Source organism: Lethenteron reissneri, unplaced genomic scaffold, assembly GCF_015708825.2.
Source record: "Lethenteron reissneri isolate LAM-NWPU_2019-01 unplaced genomic scaffold, ASM1570882v1 scaffold_1601, whole genome shotgun sequence".
Classification (NCBI taxonomy): Eukaryota; Metazoa; Chordata; class Hyperoartia; order Petromyzontiformes; family Petromyzontidae; genus Lethenteron; species Lethenteron reissneri.
The window spans coordinates 57,151-69,130 of NW_026891335.1; the positions used below are offsets into that span (position 1 = coordinate 57,151).

At 58.5% G+C, this 11,980-nt stretch overlaps 1 protein-coding gene and 1 non-coding gene across 2 annotated transcripts; both read left to right on the forward strand.

The window, feature by feature from the left end:
* Window positions 1-1,393: 1,393 nt before the first annotated feature.
* On the forward strand, window positions 1,394-7,411 carry LOC133362743 (uncharacterized). The gene is made up of 3 exons (XM_061581668.1): window positions 1,394-1,507; window positions 4,145-4,220; window positions 5,157-7,411. Exons 1-3 carry the CDS (start codon window positions 1,394-1,396, stop codon window positions 6,692-6,694), a joined length of 1,728 nt encoding a protein of 575 aa, XP_061437652.1. The 3' UTR covers window positions 6,695-7,411.
* Window positions 7,412-7,422: 11 nt separating this feature from the next.
* LOC133362744 (U6 spliceosomal RNA) lies at window positions 7,423-7,527 on the forward strand. Its single transcript, XR_009757528.1, has one exon. It is a non-coding gene; the product is annotated as a U6 spliceosomal RNA (small nuclear RNA).
* The last annotated feature ends 4,453 nt before the right edge of the window (window positions 7,528-11,980 follow it).

The window sequence follows — 11,980 nt, forward strand, 5'->3', positions numbered from 1 at the left end:
GGGTAGACTCTATCCACTGCTGGATGAGGGGTGCAGGAGGGGTAGGGGGGTACAGGGGTGGTGGGAGGTGTACACATATTAATGTTTAACCTATCTAGGTGACTTAGCGAAAGACCAAAATAGTATGTAACACGTACAGTAGTAGCACCTCGTGTGGCTAATTCAGTGACATGATTCCTTGCGAAAGGTTTCTGTTTTGTGTTTTAACATCTCAACACAACTCCTGTTTCATGTGCAGACACACACATGGACTTACACACAAACATTGGCCCACACGCACAAAGACATCAACTTTAGACACACATACATGGACTCACACAGACAGACATCGACTTTAGACACACATACATGGACTCACACAGACAGACATCGACTTTAGACACACATACATGGACTCACACAGACAGACATCGACTTTAGACACACATACATGGACTCACACAGACAGACATCGACTTTAGACACATACATGGAGTTACACACACATATGGACTCACACACACATACATAGACTCACACACACACGTGTGTGTACACACAGGTGGGAGGGGGAGGGAGGGGAGGTGGGAGGGGGAGGTGGGAGGTGGGAGAGGGAGGGGAGGGAGGGGGAGGTGGGAGGGGAGCGGGAGGTGTGAGGGGGAGGTAGGGGGGGGGTGAGGGGGAGGGAGGAGGAGGAGGGAGGGGGAGGGAGGGGGAGGTGGGAGGGGGAGGTGGGAGGGGGAGGTGGGGGAGGGAGGTGGGGGAGGGAGGGGGAGGTGGGGGAGGGAGGTGGAAGGGCGAGGGATGGAGGGGGAGAGGCGTCTGCCAATGGGAGGAGACGGAGGGGGCAGCTGCTGCCCAATGAGCGATGTTCACCAGGTGGGGGGGGGGGGGGTGACGCCAGTGACCGGCTGGCTGACCCCCACCCACCAGCCCCCAGCACCTCCCAACAAACCCCCCTGAGCCTGACCCACTCACCCCACCACGACACCGCGTCACGTACACTACTACTACTACAACCACTACAACTACAGCTACTACAACTATTACTGCTACTACAACTACAGCTACTAATACTACAACTACTACAGCAGCAGCAGTGGCTCTGTCGGGAGTCGGTGGCTCTTCCCTCCCCTCTCCTGCTGCTCCTCCAGTGCGCGTGTGTACACGGACATTCATCGATATTAGCAGCATCACCATCACCACCAGCACCATCACCACCATCACCTCCACCAGCACCATCATCACCACCATTACCACCACCATCACCACCACAACCACCACCTCCACCACCACCACCACCTCCACCACCACCATCACCACCATCACTATCACCATCACCACCACCTCCACCACCACCTCCACCACCACCATCACCACCACCACCATCACCACCACCATCACCACTACCACCATGCCCAAGGCACTCTGCGTGTCCGCTCCGCCGGAGAGAATTCGCGAGCGGCTGGAGTTGAGCGTCGCGGCTCTGCGGGAACTGCGGCTCCTGCGGGAGCAGCACGAGGCGACGGTGCGACAGGCGCTCGCCCTGCCACCACCGCCCCCGCAGCAGCAGCAGCAACAGCAGCAGCAACAGCAACAGCAGCAGCTGCAGCAGCAGCAACAGAAGCAGCAACAGCAGCAGCGGCGGTGCTATGGCCGGGGCCCAGGACGGTCGGACGGGAAGGCGGATGATGATCCGGAGGAGGATCAGCCGGTGAGTGAGTGGAGCGAGCGAGTCGGGAAGAGAGAATGAGAGAGGGCCGTGCGCGCACGCGTGTCGTGACGTGTGTGCGGTGTTGCGTGTCGTGTCAGAACCGGTCCTGGGCCTCACCTAGGTCGACTCAGCCTCAAATGAGTACCTGGTGCGGTGTGTGAACATCGCCACTGGGGATACAAAGGCGCCCGGGCGTGGTGCTGGCCACCCACCCCCTCGTGTACCGTGCCGGCCTTCATAGGTGCTCGCTAACAGCACCCTACAGTCTGTTAAGGCTATACGGGGGATCTTAGTCTCTTGTAGAGTTGTTGTCATGTTTGTGCAGAGGATACAATGGGAGTGGTGGCGCAGTGCTTAGCGCACTCTACCAGTTCAGATGACGTCTGCGGGCCAGGAATCCCAACTCGGGTGAGTGGATTCGTACAGCGCAGTTGCGCCAACCGCTGCGCCACCGCTCTCCCTTGGAAGGTCGTGTAGGAAGGTCGTGTTTGGAAGGAAGGCCGGGCTCCTACAGGGGCGAGTGTGAGAGGAGAGAGAGGGGGCACGCATATGGCATTGACGTGAGCGTGCGCGCGTGTTGCGCTCGATGCCAACCAATGTCTGCTGCTGGACACGACGAAAGGGCTTCAGCAGAGAGAGAAGAGAACGTTTGTGTCGTGTCGCTGTTTCCACCTCCTCTGTTGAAGGAGCGCAGCGGGTTAACTCTGCGGTCCGTAGCTTGGGTCGCGTGGCTACCTCAACGCTGTGGCTTCTCTTGAAGACATCTCCGTGTGTATTTATCTCGACGAGTCTCTGTGCATCTCTGTATACGAGACTCTGCCTGCCACCGTGTGTCTCTGTGGGTTAACTCTGCGGTCCGTAGCTTGGGTCGCGTGGCTACCTCAACGCTGTGGCTTCTCTTGAAGACATCTCCGCGTGTATTTATCTCGACGAGTCTCTGTGCATCTCTGTATACGAGACTCTGCCTGCCACCGTGTGTCTCTGTGGGTTCACTCTGCGGTCCGTAGCTTGGGTCGCGTGGCCACGGTGGGACTATTTGCGGCTTGTATCGTTAATTTAGCAACCTACGTGGCCAACCGTGTTCATCGGCGGTGCGGACCGCGACGACATTAAACGGAACCACGGCTTAAGTCGGCTTAACACGTGGCAGGCTTTCGCGACCCAATATCATCCACAATACAGGTTTTTTTGGGGGGGGTTAGATTGCGTAAATATATGCTGCGTATTTGGAGTTTATGTGGTCGCGTGGATTTATCTCCGCGTCCTCTGTTTTTTTCCCTCCACATTTAGGAGCACGCCTTTAGCGGATTTGCCTCGCCGCTACATTTGCACGTGATGGAGAGGCGAGACTGCGTCGAGCTATCAGTTGTGGCCAGGTCGTTTCTGTCAAAGAGGCTTATCTGGTAAAACAAATAAAAATGTTAAATGAAATCAAATAATATTCATGGTTCTTTCGGTAAAGTCACGTAGAAGGGAAAAAATAAAATAATATAAATATAAAACAATAAAAATTCTCACGACGTTTCGACTGCAACTCAAGCAATCATCATTAGGTGATGATTTCCCTTCTACGTGACTTTATCGAAAGAACCAAGAATATGAATCCTGCAGTCACGAAAGGTTTAAATCGAAATCAAATAAAGGAAAAAGCAATGAATTAACTTGCATCTTTATTACAATTAATGATGGAAGAATGGCGGCTGCTACGCTATTCCAATGCAACGGGGCCTGACGCTCCACGCGGGGTGAGAGGCTTCGTGATTCCTCCTCCGGAGCGGTGGTCCTGGGCCTCCCCTAGGTCGACTCAGCCTTAAATGGGTACCTGTTGGGGCTGTGTTTAACCTCGGTCTCGGAGACACAAAGGTGGCCGGACGTGGCGCTGGCCACCCCTCGTGTGCCGTGTCGGCCTTCATAGGTGCTACTCGCCAACAGCACTTGCACCCGACTGTCTGATAAAGGCTACACGGGGGGGGGGGGGGATCTTTATCCGGTTGTGTTTGCCGGCAAACAGCGCTTGGTACAGAAAAGTTTCAAACTTGACCTCACTTCGCGTTTAGCTGCCCACCACCAGGTATGGAATTAACCCAGCAGCTGTCCGCCCGCCCGTCCGTGTCTGCGTGTGCCCGTCCGTGTGTGTGCGTGTGTGCATGTGTTTGTGTGCGTGTGTGTGCGTGCGTGTGCGTGTGTGTGTGTGCGTGTGCGTGTGTGCGCGTGTGTGCGTGTGAGTGTGTGTGGGTGTGTGTGTGCGTGTGCGTGTGCGTGCGTGTGCGCGTGTGTGCGTGTGCGTGTGTGCGCGTGCGTGCGCGTGCGTGTGTGTGCGTGTGCGTGCGTGTGTGCGTGTGCGCGTGTGTGTGCACGTGTGTGCGTGCGTGTGCGTGCGTGTGTGCGCGTGTGCGCGTGTGTGTGGCGCGTGTGCGTGTGTGCGCGTGTGCGCGTCCCGCCTCCCCGCAGTGTGGAGTGGGGAAGCGGTGCACTGTGGAGCGGCCTCTGAGCGAGCTGCACATGCACAGCAGCAGAGACAAGTCCGGTGAGCGCCGAGCGCGGGGCGTTGACGTGGGCTGAGCTGAGCGTCTGTGTGCCCTGCGGTTTTCGATTTAAAGCTTCTTTCGTGACTGCAGGGACTCATCTTCTTGGTTCTCTCGGTAAAGTCACGTAGAAGGGAAATACTAAAATAATAAAAATAAAACATAATAAAACAATTCTCACGACGTTTCGGCCACAATGCAAGCAGCCGTCCTCAGGTGAAGAAACAGACTCTGTCTTCTCGACAGACCTGGTCTTCACCTGAGGACGGATACTTGCGTTGTGGCCGAAACGTCGTGAGAATTATTTGATTATGTTTTATTTTTATTATTTTATTACTTCCTTCTACGTGACTTTACCGAAAGAACCAAGAAGATGTGTGCCCTTCGTTGCTGTTTTGCGCTCTCAGTCGCCATGACGCCTCCCGTATGTTCGGCAGCCCCAAAGATTTTTCCTCACTGGCCCAGTTTGGTGTTTTTTGGATCCAGCTCACGATGGGCCAACTAGATTGCGCGTCGCCACATCACAACGGCGAGCTACGAGTGCCGCACAGTTTGTCACACAGACTATTGAACTCAACTTAAATGCCATTGGGACCTCATTTGCCAGTAGAAAAATATGATAATTGTTTTTTTACCCTTTTATGTGGCAACAAAACTTGTCAGATAAAAGGTACAGTGCATACATTATCAGAGTTATGTTTTTGTTTGCATTACGACTGCAGGTATTGTTGTCTATGCAACATGACTCCTTGTGAAAAAGGTGTCAGTTTTGTTGCCAGATAAAAGGGTAAAAAAAATATTATCATAAACTTAAATAACTGCCCGTATCCCGAATTTGGCCCGGTGTGTTTACGAATGGCCGGGCCGATGTTAGTCCCAGTCCACCATCACTGAAGACGCTGAATGTTTATTTGTTTATTGACGTAATCACCGTCGCCTTCTCAAGCCCTGGGGCTCTCGACCACCGAAAGCCGGGCCACGTAGGCCTCAGTTGTCGTGTGAGTTCTTCGATCCTTCGGACCGGAGACCACTTGAAGTGGTCTCAGAAGTGGCTCGTGATCATCTCGCCGCCACCACCACCGCACAGACAACCGGCGCGGCTCCACCTCGTCCGCGTTCCGCATCTCATCTTCCTTCCTCTCGTTCCGCAGACGACCTCGGCGGCGGCTCAGACGCGCGGACGTCCCCGGTCGGGCTCGCCGACCCCGTGACCTCCGCCCCGGGTCGTGACCCCGACCCGCATTTCCACTGCGACCTGCGCTCGCGGGACAGCTCCGAGGTGTACCGCTACCCGAGCCCGCTGCACGCCGTCGCCATGCAGAGCTCCGCATTCCTGCACCGGCGAGGCGCCGGCGACGACCGCGACGCCGCCGCGTCGCCCGACGGAAAACCTCCTCCGATGAGCGATGGCGCCCGCCGCCACCGTCGCCACGACGACGCCGGCGCGGACGACGAGGTGACCGCGACCGTAGCGGCGCCACTCGGCGCCGACAAGGCGACCGCCTACATCGCGCTGCTGCAGAGGCGCGAGAGGAAGGCGGAGGCTGCCCGCGCCAACCTGAGCGTGCGGTATGAACCAGCAGTGCCCGTCCCGGCGGCCACGGCGTACGGTGTCGGCGGCGGGGCGGGCGGCGCGGTGGGCTCGGCGGTGGGCGGCGGCGGCGGTGCGCTGCCCGCGCTGGTGCGGCCCGCGTCCATCGCTCACTATGACACCTCGCGCCGCCACCACGACGACGATGACGACGACGGCCATGACGGCGGTGACGATGCCGAGCGGCGGTGGAGAGCGTCTGGCCCCCACGTCCATCCTGGCGCCGGCGATCGTCGCGGGAAATCGCCAAACCTGCAGCAGCAGCAGCAGCAGTCCACCAACGGGGAGCACGAGTTCCGGCGCCGCGCCCTGACCTCCGTCTCCACGGACCTGCGCCCGCAGCGCGGCGCCGGCCGGTGGAGCGCGGCGGCCGAGCCAACGGCCGGCGCCCTGGGCTGGCGGCCGGGCGAGCTGGGCGGGCCCCGGTACCAGCAGCGGGAGGCGCGCATCTGCAAGCTCGGCCACGGCAGCTGGGCCGGCTCCCTGCACAAGTCGGCGGACCTGCGGGGCGGCCACGGTGACGACGGCGACAGCGCCTCCTCCGACCACCGACGGCACCCGAGGAACGCAGCTCGGTCGTCGTCGCCCAAGGGGCACCGGCTGCGCGAGGGCGTGGAGCTCGTGCGGCAGCGCTTCCGCTTGCCGGGGCGGCGCCGGGGCGCCGGCGGGGAAGGCGCCAGCTCCGAGCCGGACGTGTCGGGCGGTGGACGCCAACTAACGGAACGGGAGGAGGTTGCGGGCGGCTCGTCGGTGTTCGATTGCCGCCGGCGATTGGTGCCGCATCCGTCCGAGATCCGCGGCATCGGCGCCGGTGCCGCGGGGACCGGAGCCGATGGATATCGGCGGTGGTGGCTGGTGGAGGTGCCGGTCGGTTCGTGTTGGTAAACGGTGAATTCCCAGGTCCTGTTCGGACACCACTCGCCACTGACGCTGTCCGTGACCAGGGATCTGACTCGGGTCAGATCCCTGGTCACAGTGCGCTGACTGCTGTGTGGGGGGGGGGTTCACAAAGCCATCGATATCTCACGCACGTGATCCCGCGTGTGTTTCATGAGCCTTCACAATCGACGTTGAGCCATTGGTCCGTATCGTTTTTAACTGTTACAGCTCCCCAGGGAAAGTTCGATCATCAAAATAATAATCATCACCAGGTGTGGTGAAAACCACACCTGATGATGGATTCGTTTTAGCGGCGAGCCCAATCGTGTTTTGATTTTGTTGTTGTTGTTGTAACTTTCTGACGTGCCCCAGAGAGCTACCAAGAGAGAGCTTGACAGCTCGTAGAATCCCGCCAGTGTTTATAAATATTACAATTCTGATAGCCAAGCACAATCCACCTTCAATCGGCAGCTCGATGTGCACCTGTTGAGGCTCTCACCTGTCCGGGCTGTTGACGTACGAGAGACAGAGGTCGCAAACGGGTTTTGATTCCTTACCCGTACCCGTACCCGGCCGCACCAGGGTCGCAAATGGATACCCGCACCCGTACCACCGCTCCTCTCCACGATGGAGACCGCTCTACACAGAAACCTGTTTCAAGTGTCTCTCTCTCCGTGTCTCTCTCTCTCCGTGTCTCTCTCTCCGTGTCTCTCTCTCCGTGTCTCTCTCTCTCTCTCTGATCCGGCCGTACATATACTAAAATTGGAACGATACAGAGAAGATTAGCATGGCCCCTGCGCAAGGATGACACCCAAATTCGTGAAGCGTTCTCTCCGTGTCTCTCTCTCTCTCTCTCCACCTGTTTGGGTGCGGCCGCACGAACCTGTTGCTCCCGCTCCAACGTTGGTGTGGATGGAGGCCTGGGCTCACGTGATAGCCTGAGCCTAGGCTGAGAGAGTGCCCACGCGTTTATAGACGCTTTACCCCGCTTTTTTTTTCGTTTATTGAGTCGTCGTGTTCAACATCCTTCTCTTCCTTCACTGTGAGTTCTCCGTTTCTTTCACGTGGTGCTGGTTTTATTTGTTTTGTGTGTTTTTCTTCCATCCCTACGGCACCACGAGCAGCCTTGGGCCTGCTGTGGCTGCCTCTCTCACCCCCCTCTCTCTCGGTGTGTCTCTCTTTCTGTGTCTCTCTGTTTTTCTGTGTCTCTCTCTCTGTCTCTCTCCTTCTGAGTCCCTCTCGGTGTTTGTCTCTGTGTGTCTCTCTCTCTGTGTCTCTCCCCCCCTCCGTGTATCTCTCTCTGTGTACCCCCCCCCCCCCGTGTCTATCTCTGTGTCTCTCTCTGTGTCTCTCTCCCTCTCCGTGTCTCTATCTGTGTGTCCCTCCCCCGTGTCCATCTCTCTGTGTCTCTCTCCCCCCTCCGTGTCTCTCTCTCTGCGCCTCCCCCCCCCCCGTGTCTGTGTGCTCTCTCTCTGTGTCTCTCTCCCTGGTCTCACTCACTCACTCGCAGCACTCTCTCTTTCTCTCGTGTGGGTTTCCTTTGTTCTTTTTTCTCACTCTTTCTTTCTAGTGAGTTCCTCCTTGGTTTCACGGGTCTTGTGGGTTTAGGTGGGTCTTTATGATTTTTTGTGCATTTATTTATTTATTTTCCCCTCCAATTTATTTGGGGTAGTGCAGCCGCGTTTTGCACGCTAGGGTGCTGTCGCCAAGCATCATGGCACAGTACCCCAAGCTTTAAACCCTCTCGCGAAGGAACGGCGTGATGGTGTTCCCCCCGCCCGAGATCACCGTTGAGGCCGTCGTCGCGGCGGCGGCTGAGGTCATTGGCATGGCGGGCATCCTCGTTAGCGAACGGGAAAATCACGGGGTCGTCCTTTATACGGCGGAGGCCATGGTGGCGCGCCTTGCAGAGACGGAGCTGGACGTGGGGGGGGAGCTGTTTTTACAGTGCACCCCCCTCTCCTCGCCTGCCGTGAAGGTGCTCCTCTCCGGCGCGCCGCCATTCCTGAAATGTGCGGACCTGCAGCGGGACCTCCTCCGCTTAGGCACCGTAGTGTCCCGCGTCATCATGTTGCCATTGCGGACGAGGGACACGAGGATGGCACATGTAATGTCGCTGCGGCGACAGACATTTATGATATTGAAGGACAGCAATACAGAACTCAACGTGACCCTGAAGTATACCATCGAGGGACACGTTTACACCGTATACGCCTCCACGGCTGTACAGCGTTGCTTCGGCTGCGGCGGCGTCGGCCACACCCGGAGGAGCTGCCCGACCAAGGGCAAGGAGAACGTTGCTCCACCCGTGCCGGCGCACGCTGAGCAGCGGCAGCAGCAGCAGCAACAACAGCAGCAGCAGCAGCAACAACCACAACAACGGCAGCAGCAACAACAACAGCAGCAGCAACAGCAGCAGCAGCAACAACCACAACCACAGCAGCAACAGCAACAGCAGCAGGAACGCGCTGACCCTGCGCCTGGCCGCGCAGAGCCGGCGCCTGAAGGCGACAAAGATGGCTTCGTGCTAGTTAGGTCATGAAAGCGAAAAGCCAAAGCCAGCCGAGCAGAGGGGGGGTGCGACGGCACCTTTCCAAAGCGGGCGGGCACCGCTGGCGGCACCACCGAGCCGGACGGCTGCCCAGAAGGGGCGGCAGGGAGCGGCAGTGAGGGCACGGCGGAGAACACGGTGAGCACAGCCGCCGCCGCCGCCGGCGGCCAAAACCACCCGCCGGATGCGACCGAGGCAGAGGGACGACCACCGGACCCAGCCGCGGCCGCACCGGCACGAGCAGAGGAGCGACTGCGGGCCACTGTCGCGCCTGAGGGCGCAGCGCCACCCGAGGGGACCGCCCCATCGCTCGGCGGGGCGACGACCACGGATCCCGCGGACGAGGCACGCCCCGAGCAGGGTGAGACCCCGGCTCCTTGCAGCGCAATGGAAGAGATGGCGGTCACACCCGAGGGGGACGACGACGTTCTACCCGCCTCGACGTGCGACGGGGAGGGGGCCGCGGAGGCCACAGAAGGAGAGCACCCCGAGCCTGGCGAGACCCCGGTTCCGCCCGGGTCGTCGGAGGAAGTGACGGCCGGAGTACGCGCCGACACACACGGGGACTCTGACGACGAAGAGCAGTCGGGGTCCGACGTCGACGACGAAGGAGCCAGTGAAATGTTTTTTTCGGGAGTAGGAGGGGAGCAGGAGTACGTACCCGAAACCGTCCAAAGCTTCCTCCAATCGTCCTTCAGGAAGCGTCGAGTCAGCGTCCAAGCGAGCTTCCCCGATGTGATGGGCTTCCTGAACACCGCACAAAATATACAACGGGACCCCAATAAATGCGGCTTCAGCCAGCAGAAATGCTACCGGTTGCAGAAGTTTGTACAAAAACTGAGGAAGGGGTGCACCCCCCTTCCGCAGTGACCACCGGTGGCACCCACCCCCCCCCCCTATTGCAATGGCGTCAGGCGTCCGCGTGGCGAGTCTGAATTGCAATAGTGCTCGAAGCGATGAGAAATGGAGACGCATGTGTCGTTTTCTTGTCGACCAAACGTCGAAGTGGCGCTCCTACAGGAGACACACCTCGATGCCACGCTGCAGGCTCAACGACAACACCTCATGGGCGGCCGGTTCTTCTTTAGCCACGGGGAGGCCAACCGGGGGGGGTCGCGATTGTGTGCGGCAAAAAATTCACTCCTGACCATGTGACCTTTAGGGAGATCGTGAAGGGACACCTGATTACGGCCGAGTTGTGCTCGGCGACGTCAGGCTGCGGGTAGTCAACGTGTACGCACCGAGCGCGAGCCGCGAGAGGGGGCTCTTCTTCTCGGGCGCACTGAGGGACACCCTGGACGAAGCCGACTCGGACGAGGTGCTCACGATCGTCGGGGGTGATTTTAATTGCAACCCTCGACCCGACTCTCGACCGTAATGGCGCCGAGCCTCACCCGGAGACTGCGCAGGCATTGGCTGACATAGTACGGAGGCTAAACCTACTCGACACGTGGCACCTGCAACATCCGGCCCAGCGGCAATATACGTGGTGCCGGTGTGGTGCACAAGGGCGGATTAGCCTCGCACGGCTGGACTGACTCTACGTGAATGCCGACGGTGCTAACCTGCTCGGCGAAAGCAGGGTGGTCCCGTCCGGTTTTTTCCGACCACCACCTGGTGTCGGTGCGCTTGCGTCTCCCCCTTCTTGGGCACCGCAGACCCTACTGGCGTTTTAACCTGCAACTCTTAGAGAATGCGGACTTCCAGAGAGCTTTCAGGGCCTTCTGGAAGGGGTGGCTAACACAAAGGGCAACTTTGACACGCTCCAGCAATGGTGGGATAATGGGAAGGTACAGATAGGGTCACTATGCCAGCGGTTTATGAGCCAGCACGCAGCAGCTAGGCGGGAATGGGAAGAGCGGTTACGGGATGAGTTGCTGGCGCTGGAAGCAGAGCTGGGCTCACCCCAAACTAATGCGGATTACCGCACGCTCTTGGAGCAGCAACGGCTGGTGAGGTCTGTGTCAGACCGCGAAGCCTATAAGGCCTTTGCGAATCAGAGAATGCAACATCTGCTAAAGATGGATGCGCCTACCAAATCATTTTTCAGGCAACAGAGGCAGCCAGTCACCAAAAACCTTATTTCCAGCCTGCAGGCACCGAGTGGTGAAGTCCACACGAGCGACGAGGGCATCGCTAGGGTCGTTAGGGCTTTTTACCAGGATCTGTTTACTGCAGAAAGCATCCAGGGGGATGCTCTTGGGGAATTGTTAGAGGGTGTGCCTAGACTGACCCCTCCCGAGATGGAACAGCTGGAAGGGCTGATCACCCTCCAGGAACTGGAGGCTGCGGTGAGTGGCCTAGCTACTGGGAAGGTGCCTGGGATCGATGGCCTCCCAGCCGAGTTCTTCAAAGCTTTTTGGGGTGAGCTCGGCCCTTCCCTGGTCGAGGTGCTGAATGCGAGTCTAGCAAAAGGGGAGTTGCCGCAGAGTTGCAGGAGAGCAGTGGTTACCCTGTTGCCCAAGAAGGGGGACTTGCGCCTCGCAGCGAACTGGCGGCCGGTGTCCGTGTTATGCACGGACTATAAGATCGTCGCAAAGGCGTTGGTTAACCGGTTGAAGGGCGCGGCGGGGAGGATCATCCAGCCGGAACAGACATGCTGTATCCCGGGGCGGTCTATCCATGATAACATCGGGGTGGTCAGAGACGTGATCGACCTGGCAGACACCCATGGACTGGACACCGGCCTCCTTTTTCTCTATCAAGAGAAGGCTTTTGACCGAGTCAGCCACGACTACATG

What these genes read in the sequence shown, in the direction of transcription:
- LOC133362743 (XM_061581668.1), top strand. Translation starts at nt 1,394, where the DNA reads ATGCCCAAGGCACTCTGCGTGTCCGCTCCGCCGGAGAGAATTCGCGAG. An exon ending in GGGAGCAGCACGAGGCGACG is followed by an intron (nt 1,508 to 4,144) that starts GTGCGACAGGCG and finishes GCCTCCCCGCAG; the next exon opens with TGTGGAGTGGGGAAGCGGTG. An exon ending in CAGCAGCAGAGACAAGTCCG is followed by an intron (nt 4,221 to 5,156) that starts GTGAGCGCCGAG and finishes ATCACCGTCGCC; the next exon opens with TTCTCAAGCCCTGGGGCTCT.